This window comes from Spinacia oleracea, chromosome 4 (assembly GCF_020520425.1).
Source record: "Spinacia oleracea cultivar Varoflay chromosome 4, BTI_SOV_V1, whole genome shotgun sequence".
NCBI lineage: Eukaryota > Viridiplantae > Streptophyta > Magnoliopsida > Caryophyllales > Amaranthaceae > Spinacia > Spinacia oleracea.
In genome coordinates this window covers 61,444,893-61,459,266 of record NC_079490.1, presented here as the reverse complement: position 1 = coordinate 61,459,266, position 14,374 = coordinate 61,444,893, and the positions used below count along the sequence as shown (strand labels likewise).

At 36.2% G+C, this 14,374-nt stretch overlaps 1 protein-coding gene across 2 annotated transcripts in view; it reads right to left on the bottom strand.

Moving 5' to 3' along the window:
* Positions 1-10,805: 10,805 nt before the first annotated feature.
* LOC110775536 (10 kDa chaperonin, mitochondrial-like) overlaps positions 10,806-14,374 on the bottom strand; it is a 37,453-nt gene continuing 33,884 nt past the window's right edge. Inside the window, exons 2-3 of one of the 2 annotated variants that reach the window (XM_056826807.1) lie at positions 13,607-13,746; positions 10,806-11,078 (exon numbers count right to left, since the gene is read on the bottom strand). In XM_056826807.1, the coding sequence (XP_056682785.1) occupies positions 11,072-11,078; positions 13,607-13,746 (147 nt within the window). In that variant the 3' untranslated portion in view covers positions 10,806-11,071. Of the gene's footprint in view, positions 11,079-13,602; positions 13,747-14,374 lie in introns of those variants that run through there. The other variant, XM_021980142.2, reaches the window with a different exon arrangement.

Here is a 14,374-nt window from a genome sequence, read left to right as displayed (position 1 = left end):
TTCTAAATCCTATTAGCATGATTTAATCAAACAATTGATTAGATTGCAAAGATTAACAATATAAACCTAATCAACTAGAAATATCAATGAATAATCAAACCATCAACAATAATAATAAGGATTCATAATATAAACATGGATTCCCAAACCCTAGAAAGCGAACTACTCAATCATGAAACGAACAATGAAAATCAAATCTAAGAATGAAAACATAATTAAAAGCAATAAATAAAATAAAGAGAAAAATCAATAATACCTCAAAGAATTACATTGATGGAGTATGTAGAAAAACTAGGGTTCATGAAAAAGAAAAGAGAGAAAAAGAGAGTGAATTGGAATTCTAGGAGAATTAAAACCTAAAGGAAAATAAAGCATAAGGGATAAAAGCATTTCCTTGAAGTATTTATATGCTTCCTAAATTCTAAACAAAATAGGAAAAAATAAAAATTACATAAGCTAAGATTTAATTGGACGATCACGAAGACCAAAACACGCGCGGAAATCACTTGGGCGCAGAAACCAGCGGGCCCGCTGGTTGGTCGCTGGTTTTCGCGCCCAAGGAGGAGAGTTGGGCCTGCGTTTTGGGCCGTGGGCGAATCGGATAGTCGAGCCATCTTGTTTATGTCATAACTCTTGATCTACAATGCCTATAGGGATGTGTGACCTGTCGTTGGAAAGCTCTTGAAGCCTACTTTCTAGGCCAATAAAAAATCGTCTCATTCCGACATGTAGAACTTGAGATATCATCAAAAGAGTGAACGATTGTCCGTTTTGATGCTTAGAAAAATAGCGTTTAGCTTCGTTGTTGACTCAAAATTATCCCTAGAGACATGTAATGATCCTCGAGTCAACATCCCATCCTTTCATCATCCAAATCAACTCATAACACTCCGAAAGCATCCAAATGACCGTAAAATCACCTGAAACATTAAGAAAACACAAACGAGGCGTAATAGAGTACGACAACGATAACTTATGCAAATGTGATCCAAAATGCAACTAAAATGATATAAATGCCTAATAATGCAACCTAAATGCGTCTAAAATACCCTATACAAATATGACTCATCAAATTCCCCCAAGCGAGACTGTTGCTTGTCCCCAAGCAACACTAAACCAAAGATAGAGAAACAAGACGCACATGACTTTCATAAAACCATGGTAATACCAACCTAACTCTCGAGCAAACAATCAAACAGAGTTATTGAGACAGAAATCTAGCTCGGATACAAATAGAACCACAAGGAATCATGATCCACAATTGAAACAACCAAGCTTAGCCACAAAATATTCTCAATCAAGCTAGTCGTCGCCGCATACCTTGTAGAATATAAATATATGATGCAACATATATGGGGTAAGATGACAATAGCAAGAAACGATTTTCATTCAATCACAAAACAAACATGCCGATCAAGAGGTCTTTATAATAAGCTTGTAATGGGGCTAGGTGAAAAGGAAGGGTAGGGTATAATTTGGGAAAAAGTAAGAGTAAGGTCCAACTTGGGGAGCAAATGTGAACTATATGCGTCGGCATGATAATGCCGAAAATCCAACTCCATCGAACCATGAAACCCGAACAATCAACCAAGTTATAACCAAGGGGAAAAACATAATATAATGTCAATGATCTTTGTTCAATCCCCTTTCCTTGCCTTCAAACTATATACAAAAACGAAAAACGTATTTTTGATTTTTCTTTGATTTTTCTATTTTTTTTTCTTTTCTTTTTTTTTCTTTTCCCTGTTTTTTTTTTTTTTTTTTTTTAATTTTGAGATGAAATAAATTGATGAAAATGAAAGTACAAAATTAAATACTAATGCTAACTGTTACAAGCTTGGGTGCCAACAATAATATGCACCATCTCTAAACCACATATCCAACCATATCCTCGAACCACGAACTATTGGCTTAGTGTGCCAATCAATCAACATCAATGAAACCATTACGAACACCGAAGCTCCCCCAAGCTAGACTCGGGACAAGTAACCAACGGGGCTAATAGGGCTCAATTTTGTGGAGTTAAAAGAATAAAAGGACAAGGCTACAACATGGGTATGAAAGGCAGGAACTGATGTTTCTAAATTCGTATGAAGGCTTCCTAAAAGAATGGCCTCTGTCCTACGCGGCATGCGTGAGTTGCAACTAAACTACTAATGAATCTCAAGCCAACATCTTACCGCATACCATTCAATTGGTTCACACAATGCCAAGCAGTTATCAATATATAACATGACCGACTGTATTTCGGAATCATAACAAAGTTCAAAAGAAGCTCAAGAGAGTCAAGTAAAGCCCGAACATAGTTTGAAAGTCAATTGCACAATGCAGGGTATAAAGACATATGAATGCAAAAAATGCAACTAAATTGAACAATAACACTAGGAAAGCAGTACATTTTTTTCGTTGCACGTAAACTCCCACCCCTAATGGATGGTACAAAGCGTACAACACCTAAAAAAAGTAATAAAACTATACTAGAAAGCAATAAAGATAGATATCCCTCCCCCAAGCTAAACAAAACACAGTGTCCTCACTGTGAAAATAGCAACAATATAACTTAAACAAGGGAGAGAGATGGAAAATGCTCACTCATGATGAGCCTCGTCGGCCGAGCTCAGTAAGACTCGGTAGGACTGTCGACATTAGAAGCGGTGTGGCCAGAAGCTTCAAACTGACGACGCAAAGAGCCAATCTCCATGGATGTGGTGGATTTGGGTGAGAGCTAGTTGGTATAGTTGTTTTCATGATGCAACAACCACGATTTAAAGTACTCCAATCAACCAAGACGGTGCATACTTCAAGATTCAACGATCAATCCCAACGAATAGTTCAAGCAATAATCAATTATCACCCAATGCTAACAATTTGAACTCAACAATCAACAAACGTTAACCAATCTCAATAAATAATTCATATAATATTCACAACGACAACCATTTGAATTCAACAACCAATATTGTCATCAAAATTCCAAATTTCTTTTCAAAATATGATTCAAGTGAATAAACGTTAGAAAAATTGAAATTTTAATATTTTTTGTGCACCACAAAGACCATAATTATTTGCGAACTCACGTGAAAATTGCAGTTGAATCCTATTAACAAAATCTGGAAAAGAATAGCAAAAATTCATAATATAAAATCAGTGTTTGTAAGGTAACTTACAATGACTTCCCGGACGTTCGAAGAAGAACGGTGAGCTCCTTAGGGTAAAACGGAGTCATGTGAGCCAAGAACATGGCCTTATCACCAAGGTCTTTGGTGACAGAAGTGTCAGGGGCAATGCCGCTAACTGAATTGAAGCTGAGAGCCGCTTGATCCGCGAAAAGCTTGAGTAAGGATTTGAATTATTTGTAAAGATACTGTAATTCGGATTCATAGCTTTATGGATCGTATTTCATTTTTTATTGTAGGGTTTGGAGGGTTTGGGAGAGCCCGGCGGAGGAGAAGCCCTCTGTTGCCATCTCCGCTACGAGAATCGACATGCCGTCTTGATTTGGAACCCTATTTTGCAATCCGTACTTTGTGCGCCTGCATCGTTGTTTTTCCACGATGAGGAATCTAGATCTTCGGAATTTGTTAGGGTTCTTCATTGAATTTCTAGGGTTTGTGAGGTTTGGAAGTTGCAGAATTACCATGGAGTTTAGAGGAGAGAGAAAAGGCGTGAGTTGAGAGGTGGGAGAAATTGTGCGGTTAGTGAGGTTTGAGAAGCGAATACGGCGAAGATCGAAGGAGAAGATCTGATGGAGGAGAGAGAGAGAGAGAAGAAAACGAACGGGACTACGGGAGGGAGTGTGAAGGGTTTGGGTAAGAGCTGAACTGTGAAGGGTATATTAGACATTTTAAATGGGGACACGAAAAGTCAAATTACTAAACTATCCTCAGGAGCTGGCTTATATAATAGAGATGGAAATGACTTTTACAAAATCTTTTTGCTAAATATAATTACTATATAATTCATATACTTAGTAATAAAAAGTCAAAAATATTATTTTGTTTAACTTTTTAAAGTTTAACTATTTATATATATAAAAAAAGGGGTGAAACATAATGTGACACTTGTCATCACCACATTGATTTTCTCTCTTTTAGTAAATTATATAGATTAAATATTACCACACGGTCATTGAGGGATATGATTTCTTTTTGTTTCTACCATTTAGAATTTTCCAAACTAAAAGGTCACCATTTATAATTTCCAAAACTACAAGTCCGCCGTGTAGAATTTTCCAAAAATATATATCAATCTTAATAGAACATGGTTAATTAAGGCTATTAGAAGAACATTGCTCATAATAACGAAAATTGACTGTACGAATATGTCAACTGAATGAGTCTTCGTCCATAATGTTTCATTTCCAGAAATAAAATTTTATGTGAAGGAAGTGAAGGAAATTTGCTAAAATATCTTTGATTTTTAAAACTAATTTACATACTAACTAAAGTACAAGTAGCCAACAATATTGCAACAATCATTCCTATGTTAAAATAACACGAAATGCAATACGGAGTATACTATAAGAACTTATTGTAAGGATTTTAATTAAAAGCAAGACATTTTTCTATGGACTTAATTAAAAAAGTAATGAAAAATAAGTATTTAAATCATGATTTTTCATAAGAATAATGAATTCATGATTTTTTGTTCATTTTACCGGTTAAGTTGTAAGTCATCAAGGATCATTTTGAAAAGCAATCACCAAAAGTCGGGACTAGGATAATCCATAGTTGAGACTGTTTTGAGAAGATGGCCAATAGTTGAGACCGTTTTCATTTACTTTTCCAATAAAAAATATAGGAGATTATGAACTGGATTTATAATTTATTTTTATAAAACATCAAATGGTATATAAAAATGACATAGTACAAGCTGAGATATGAATTATTCTTATCTTAAAGAGTATTTAAATCCCCTATTATGAAAAATAATTCAACTAATTCAAGCTTGCATATATGAAAAAAATTGTATTTCTTTGTTGTTGGATATTCAAAAAGAAGAAAATAGGATTATTTCAAAGTCCATATTTATTTTGTACCTTTATCAATCTATTAATATATACATGTCCACTATTACTCAGTAACTAAGAATGATTTTAAATTAGTATATAGATTGATATTAAAATTTTATAAACCGTGTATCGATGTGGAGCTGACATGCAAGTGTCACTATGTAATTGTATTGTTTTGTTGTTTGACATAAAACAAAGAAATAAAATAGTAGTGCTAAATAGAATTAGAGCCCGTATTCATATTTGTAGTTTATTAATCTATTAATGTAAATATTTCCGTTATTCATTTAGTAGATTAGTTTTAAATTAGTGCAGAAATTGATATTAAAATTTTATAAATCGCGAATCGCACAAGTGTTATATTATCCTTGTGATAATGAACTATTTGAAGTATATGTAACTTTGTTATCCAATGTGGGGATGGAGAAAATTTTTGACCTCCAACATCGGCTCCAACATACAGTTGACCTAATAATTGGCGCCAAGTTGGGGGGGGGGGGGGGGTGGAGATAATTTTTGTGGGTTATGGGGATAAAAAATGTATCTGGCACGGGTGATGAGATTATCCTCCTAGCTTATCCATTATCTAATTGATTATGAATATATCGATATTTTTTTAATACTAACCTACACATTATAATTTTGTTTTTTCAATCACCCTAATCAGACAATTGACACTAGAACAAATTTATAACATTCAAAACTCTGTTACAAAATAAACTAAAAAAACATGGGCCTAGGATTGAGCTTGAGGCTGGTGTGGATTCCCGAGTGGGTGAGGGAGCGGTGAAGAGTTTTACTTTTTACCCCGCGAGGTGGCGATTGGGATTGAGTTTGAGATAAGGATGGGTACATATGTATGGTGGGTGGGGGGGATGGGGACAAGATTTGTAGGCAGGTACGGTTATGGAGTAACCAATCCTTTGCACTGCTCCGCCTCAAAATCATCTCTAACTGAATAAAGATTGTGTAGGTGGGTATTAAGGAATCGGGTACAAGGGTAGATGGTGTGTCGAGTATTATGTGGATATGATTATCGAAGTAAATAATGGATGCAAATGATATTTTTTTACACAGGTGATGAACATGGGTGAAAATCATTTTACATACGGGTGATCAACATGTAATAACATATCTATTCATCATTCATTTTAATTAGAAGAATATTTTAGACGCCTACGTTTGACCCGTTGTCCCGTGTCGGAAGGTTCAATGATGATACTATAACCCACTCGTCAACAATGCACTTTGATTAGCTGAAAAACGACCCTCGACTGACTGAAGAGGCCATCCACAGTAGAACCTATTAAATATAGAAACTTCCACATATAGAAATCTTTCTAAAATAGAATGGACACGTATTTAGTCGCATTCGCATCCTGATACGTCCTTAATACGTGGTTGCACGTCTGCATGCAACACACCTGCACGAGTCACATTGTTCTAGTGCTTGCCTTCAGGCTCTAGAATTACATATCTTGAATGATAACATTTCACGAACTCATATTTCTTGGGCACAACACATGTAAATGTAAACCCAAGTTACTTAAACATGCTCACGATGTTAGGTTATGATACATATAAAGCATATATATTTCATGCGGAAAAACCATAAAGCCAGGAATCCAAATTAATTGCCACATAACAATTAGCATAATTTAGGATGAATACATTTGTAGCGTTCCCTCCCTAGCTGCTCCCGAACCGAACAAGAACAAGTTTAGGACTCCAAGTGTAGTTCCTCCGTAGATAGTCCACAGCACGTTCAGATCCGCCTTAGATTTAATTAACTAGAATTCAACCTAAGGTTTTAAGTTATTCGAATATATTTTGTGGCAAATTATTATTTTAGTTTTAACCTTAAAACTTATATGAATACTTGAATTGAGTGATTATAAATTGTGAATGCCATCACCTATTTATAGGGTTGGAATAATGGAATTAGAAGCCTACTAGGTTTCAATTAATCTAATCCTATTAGAATTAGACATTAATTAAAACTAATAAGTTAATGTTTAATTCAACAACTAACTCTAGTAACTTTAGGAAATTAATCTTTAATCTAATCCTAATCTCTTAAGGATTCGATGCATGCACGAACTCAACGCACACACGCACGCATAGCCCACGAGGGGCGCTGGCCATACGCGCGCGCGGAGTGCTCGGCCCAGCAGTCTGCTCGCAGCCCATGAAGGGGCGCGCCCTCTGCTGGCCTCGCTGGGCCTGGCCTTGCGCTTTGCTTGGCTGGGCCTTGCGACGCTGCGTGCTGCCTAGCTGCCTTGCGCGCATGGGCTTGCTAGGCGCAGGCCTGGCTTCGTGTTGGGCCTTGCGTCTAGCAAGCTCGTCCGATGTTTATTTCGTACGACGCGCTTCCGATTAATTTTCCGATTCCCGGATTTAATTTCTGTTTCGAACAAATATTTAATATTTTCGATTCCGGATTTTATTTTACGATTCCGATAATATTTCCGATTCCGACAATATTTCCGTTTCCGGCAATATTTCCGATTCCGGCAATATTTCCATTTCCAATAATATTTTCCGATACGTACCATGTTTCCGTTTCCGGCAACATCTACGACTTGGATAATATTCATATTTCCGATACGATCCATATTTCCGTTTCCGGCAATATCATCGTTTCTGGAGTATTCATAATTTGCCTTTTGACGATTTCAGCTCCCACTGGAACCGAGATCCGTCGATTCCGAATATCCATAAATGGAGTATTTAATTCACTTAAATACTTGATCCGTTCATCACGTGCTATTTGTGTGACCCTACGGGTTCTGTCAAGAGTAAGCTGTGGATTAATATTATTAATTCCACTTGAACTGAAGCGGCCTCTAGCTAGGCATACAGTTCACTTGATCTCACTGAATTATTAACTTGTATAATTAATTAGTACTGAACCGCATTTATTAGACTTAGCATTGAATGCATACTTGGACCAAGGGAATTATTTCCTCCAGTCTCCCACTTGTCCTTAGGGACAAGTGTGCATTTCCTAATTCCTTTGTCGCTTGATGCTTTCTCATGAACATAAGGTAAGAGTTGTCATCCTTATTATGTCTAGAGGTATTTCTCGGTTTCAGAGTTCAACTGATCAAATAAACAAATAATCATAACCTATGATTTATCTGAGCACGACCATGCATTTTACAGTTTCTAGCTCTCCGAGTGGCCTTGTACAACTTTCAACATCTCATCCCGATTTATGGGAGGACAATCCCTATCTTGCGATCTTGAGATTAGACTTCGTTTGATAGGTGATTACCCGACCGTTGCCGTTATAGCCTCCTTTTACGGTGCGACGATTGACAACGTTAAAGTAACCAGTTTTCAAACAAGTAATCTTAAATCACTCAGGTATTGAGGATTAATGTCTAATAATTTTAATGAAATTTACTTATGACAGATTTTCATCTCTTACAGTAAAGTTTCATAGGTCTGTCCGATACCAGTCTTCCCAAAGTAAGTATCTATGAAAATGATTGCGACATTGCCATGTCCACATAGTTCAAGAAACAGAACTACTAGTCATCTTGCATTCTAGTCGTCTAGCGTTTTCTATGCGTCCATCTTTATAGAAAACTCCGACCAGGGACCATTTTCATCTTTTGACATTCAAGTTCACTTGATAGACATTTCTTAGTCACAGGACTGGTCCTGACAGTCTATCTTGAATATATCGTCAAATTGAAGGGACTCATCATTTAATAAACCACAAATTAAATGGAAAAATGAATTCTATTCATTTATATGAATGGTTAACCAATAACGTTTTACAAAGAATTAAACTCTAAAACTTTAAAACATTAAATAAGGACATCAAAGCCATTCTCCAACATGCTTGATTCCCATAGCTGCAGTGTGCGAGTTGTGCTTCGCTTGCGGCAGAGGTTTAGTTAATGGATCTGAGATATTGTCGTCAGTTCCAATCTTGCTTATCTCGACTTCTTTTCTTTCAACGAACTCTCGTAGAAGGTGAAATCTACGAAGTACATGCTTGACTCTCTGGTGGTGTCTAGGCTCCATTGCCTGTGTAATAGCTCCGTTATTATCACAATATAGAGCTATTGGTCCTTTAATGGAGGGGACTACACCAATTTCACCTATGAACTTCCTTAGCCAAATAGCTTCCTTTGCTGCTTCATGTGCAGCAATGTACTCCGCTTCAGTTGTAGAATCCGCAATGGTGCTTTACTTAGCACTTTTCCAGCTTACTGCACCTCCGTTGAGGCAGAAGACAAACCCAGACTGTGATCTGAAATCATCCTTGTCGGTTTGGAAACTTGCGTCTGTATAGCTTTAACAATTAATTCATCATCTCCACCATAGACCAGGAAATCATCTTTGTGCCTTTTCAGGTACTTCAGAATATTCTTGGCAGCAGTCCAATGTGCCTCTCCTGGGTCTGACTGGTATCTGCTCGTAGCACTGAGTGCGTACGCAACATCCGGGCATGTACATATCATAACATACATTATTGAACCAATCAATGATGCATATGGAATCCCACACATTCGTCTACGCTTATCTAGTGTTTTTGGGCACTGAGTCTTGCTTTGAGTCATTCCATGAGACATGGGTAGGTAGCCTCGCTTGGAGTCTGCCATATTAAACCTTTCAAGCACCTTATTGATATAAGTGCTTTGACTGAGTCCAATCATCTTTTTAGATCTATCTATGTAAATCTTGATGCCCAGTATGTACTGTGCTTCTCCTAGATCCTTCATCGAAAAACATTTCCCAAGCCAAATCTTGACAGAGTTCAACATAGGAATGTCATTTCCGATAAGTAATATGTCGTCGACATATAATACTAGAAAAGCAATTTTGCTCCCACTGACCTTCTTGTATACACAAGATTTGTCTGCATTCTTGATGAAACCAAAGTCACTGACTGCTTCATCAAAACGTATATTCCATCTCCTTGATGCTTGCTTCAATCCGTAGATTGATTTCTTAAGCTTGCATACCTTTTTAGTATTCTTTGGATCCTCAATACCCCCAGGTTGTGTCATAAACACAGTTTCTGTTAAAACGCCGTTTAAGAAAGCGGTTTTGACATCCATTTGTCATATTTTGTAATCGTAATATGCAACGATTGCTAACATTATCCGAATAGACTTTAGCATTGCAACTGGTGAAAAGTTTTCATCGTAATCCACACCGTGGACTTGCCTGTAACCTTTTGCAACCAATCTAGCTTTGAAAACTTCTAGTTTCCCATCCTTGTCTTTTTTCAGTTTGAAAACCCATTTGCTTCCTATGGCTTGGTAGCCATCTGGCAAATCGACCAAATCCCAAACTTGGTTTTCAGACATGGAGTCTAATTCAGATTGCATGGCTTCTTGCCATTGCTTGGAGCTAGGGCTCGTCATAGCTTGTTTGTAAGTCGCAGGTTCATCCACTAGAAGAAAAAATATCATAAGTTGCCCTTAAAATAGGCTTATAAGTTGCCCTTCATAAGTGCCACCTATGGGGGGTCACTTTTGTAAAATTATCAAAAGTTGCCCTTAACAAAGGCAACTTATAAGCTTATAAGTTGCCCTTAACAAGGGCAACTTATAAGCTTATAAGTTTCCCTTGTTTGCAACAAGGGCAACTTATGTGAAACTTATAAGTTGCATTTGTTGCAAACAAGGGCAACTTATAAGTTTCATATAAGTTGCTCTTGTTGCAAACAAGGGCAACTTTTGATTTTTTTTTTTTTAAAATCTGCAATATAATTCCTGATATTCTGCAATATAATTTCTGATTTTGCAATATAAAATTCTGCATTATAATTTATAGAATACTGTTTCATCAAACATCAGCTTTACATTCCTCAAAAATGATATAAATTTCAAATTTCCAATAATATATATTATCGAATTAATTCAAATGTAATTAATTAAATCGATAAATAACAAAATAATGTAAGAGTCACGGATAACTACAAGCATGCTCTATTTATTACACTGAGGGTAGTTCACAATCGTTGAAGTAAGTAGCCCACTTGTCTCGAACTTCATCCAACTCCTCTTTGGTAAAGGGACCCTCCCTTGGAGTTTTTTAAAACCTTTAAAAGAACAACGTACATGCAAACCAATAAATTAAACTAAGTTTCATATGCGAAAACAAAAATTATATTGGTCGCGAAAACAACTTTCTGAGTGTACTAAGATTCCTTTCAAGTTCTTTATGCACATCTAAGGCTCATTTGGCTCGATATAGATCATATTTGGCCAAAAATGTCATTTTCGATCCCAAATATCAACAAATGAACCTAAGGACACTTTCGAAATCTTTTTCATGATTCATATGATTAGTTATATGTTTATAAGACTCGTTTCAAGTTCATTATTAACGCCAATGGGTCATTTGGGTCGATATAGGTCATTTATGGCCAAAAATGGCATTTTTGAACCCAACTACCAACAAAAGAACCTATATCCACATTCTAACCCTTTTTCATGATTCATATGATTAGTTATATGTTTATAAGACTCATTTCAAGTTCGTTATGCACGCCTATTGGTCATTTGGGTCGATATAGGTCATTTATGGCCAAAAATGACATTTTCGATCCCAACTACCAACAAACGAACTTATATCCACATTCTAAACCTTTTTCATGATTTAGATGATTAGTTATATGTTTATGAAACTCATTTCAAGTTCGTTATGCACGCCTATGGTTCATTTGGGTCGATATAGGTCATTTATGGCCAAAAATGGCATTTTTGATCCCAACTACCAACAAACAAACTTATATTCAAATTATAAACCTTTTTAATGATTCATATGATTAGTTCTATGTTTATGAAACTCATTTCAAGTTCGTTATGCACGCCTAAGGGTCATTTGGGTCGATATAGGTGATTTATGGCCAAAAATGGCATTTCCGATCCCAACTACTAACAAACGAACCTATATCCACATTCTAAACCTTTTTCATGATTCATATGATTAGTTATATGTTTATAAGACTCATTTCAAGTTCGTTATGCACGCCTATGGGTCATTTGGGTCGATATAGGTCATTTATGGCCAAAAATGGCATTTTCGATCCCAAGTACCAAGAAACGAACCTATTTCCATATTCTAAACTTTTTTCATGATTCATATGATTAGTTACATGATTATAAGACTCATTCCAAGTTCGTTATGCACGCCTAAGGGTCATTTGGGTTATATCAAATGACATTTTCGATCCCAAATATCAACAAAAGAACCAAAGTAGATGAGAATAAGGATTAGAAACCAAAGTAGATGAGAATAAAGATTGGAAACCTAATACTAAGTATTTTAAACATGTAAAGGGTTAAGAATTCCTATTTTGGTTCATTAGTTGAGAGTTGGGAGCAAAAACGACTATTTTAGTCAAAATATGACACATAACGATCGAACGAGCCTCAAATGTGCATAAATTGACCAAAGTAGATGAGAATGAGGATCGGAAACATAATAATAAGTGTATTAACCATTCAAAAGGTTTAGTATTCCTATTTTGGTTCATTATTGGAGAGTTGGGAGCGAAAACGGCAAGCTAAATACTGATTTAAAGCTAACAGACATGAAAGCAAAATACATTCATATTTTGATCTCCAGAGATAATAAGGTATTCCCTTTGTCTGCATCTAGTAGTAACATGGCTGGTTCAAAATTACACAAGCATAGAAATAGTCCTAAATGATGAACGGTTGAAGTGTAATAACTGTAATGATCAGTAGCTGAACATATCAGTTTTTGATCAGTTTAGCAGCTGATCTGCTGCTGCTAATCTACTGTTGAACAGATTAGTATAACTGTAATGATCAGTAGCTGAACATATCAGTTTTTGATCAGTTCAGCAGCTGATCTGCTGCTGCTGATCTACTGTTGAACAGATCAGTAACTAATCTGTTCAGCTGCAGATTAGCAGCAGCAGATCAGCTGCTAAACACATCAGTTTCTGATCTGTTCAACTGCTGATCTGCTGCTACTGATTTGAAGCTGAACAGATCAGAAACTGATCTGTCCAGCAGCTGATCTGCTACCAGGCTTCCATAAGTCCCTCGACATTAAGTTAAACTCAAGATGATCTAACTTTTGGTGCTTAAAGTCAAGATAAATTTTAAGCTCCCAACTAAACTATAGGTAAGCAAGTTTGTTATGTTGTATGAGCTCTTATGGAAAGGTCTTTCTGTGACATTTTGTTACCAATATACATCAATATGTTTACTCTATCATGCAATACCACCTAAAATCTTTGTTATGAAAAGCACGGTCCCTAACTAAGCTATCCGTAGTCCCAACTTATTTCAAGTTGGCACAGTGGAGATTCAACCGGCTTTGCTTGCAAGGAATACAAGTAAGTGATACTCTAACATACCACCCTTGGTGGGCAGAAATGACCATCCCTGTAGGTCATGTTTATTATTCAAGACTATGGAAGACGTAGGGGTCCTAATCATCTAATACATCATCAATATTTCAGTATGTAGGGAGTACACCTAAAGCATGAATCAACATCATCCACAAAGTTGTTTAAGAATCCAGGGATAAAAGCACTCAACTAATCGTAGATTCTTAGCAAAAAAGAATTATGGAGGACAATAAACTTACTCTTTTTCACTAAGCTTCACTGTAGTTCCTTCATATTCAGGCAGGAGTACAGTATCCCCTTCTTTGACAGCAACAGGAACATGATTCCCAGACTTGTCGCGAAGGCCTGGTCCAACAACAAGAACTTTTCCAGAATTAAGCTGAATACCCAATTCAATTAACAAATTTCAGCAACAACCCTTTACAGGAAGAACAACAACTGACACCCCCCTCAAGAAAAAGCATCACAATCAGAGTTGACACACTTTTTACAGACAACACAAACTTGGAAATAATCCTCAATCAACCGATGAAGAACAATTATACGATTATTCACCGTGATAATCCAAAAATTTCACATTAAATCAGATAATTAACAGGCATCACTGAGAATAAAATCAACAGATGATCTAATCAACTAAATAGTTAACTTGAGGGATAAGCCCCACTAATGTAGTACACTTTTCAACTAAAATAAGATAAACCCATTCATCTTATTCGCATTTCTGAAGTACATTTTAGAAAATGGGAAGAAATCTAACAACTTACGTAATACATATTTCAAAAATCAAGAAGAAAACCAATTTATTGGTGTAGACACCTACTTTTGTCCCCATTCCCGAAAGGGAAGGTTCGATGATGAGAAAATAAATCTCCACTTGGCAACACATCTCCTATAAAATAACGGATCTCAATCACCCTTTCATTTCAGCCAAAGCTACTATTTATAGAAACCTGCTAAGAATAGTAACTGCCGTAAAAAGTAGTTGTTAAAAGTGGTAAAGTCAT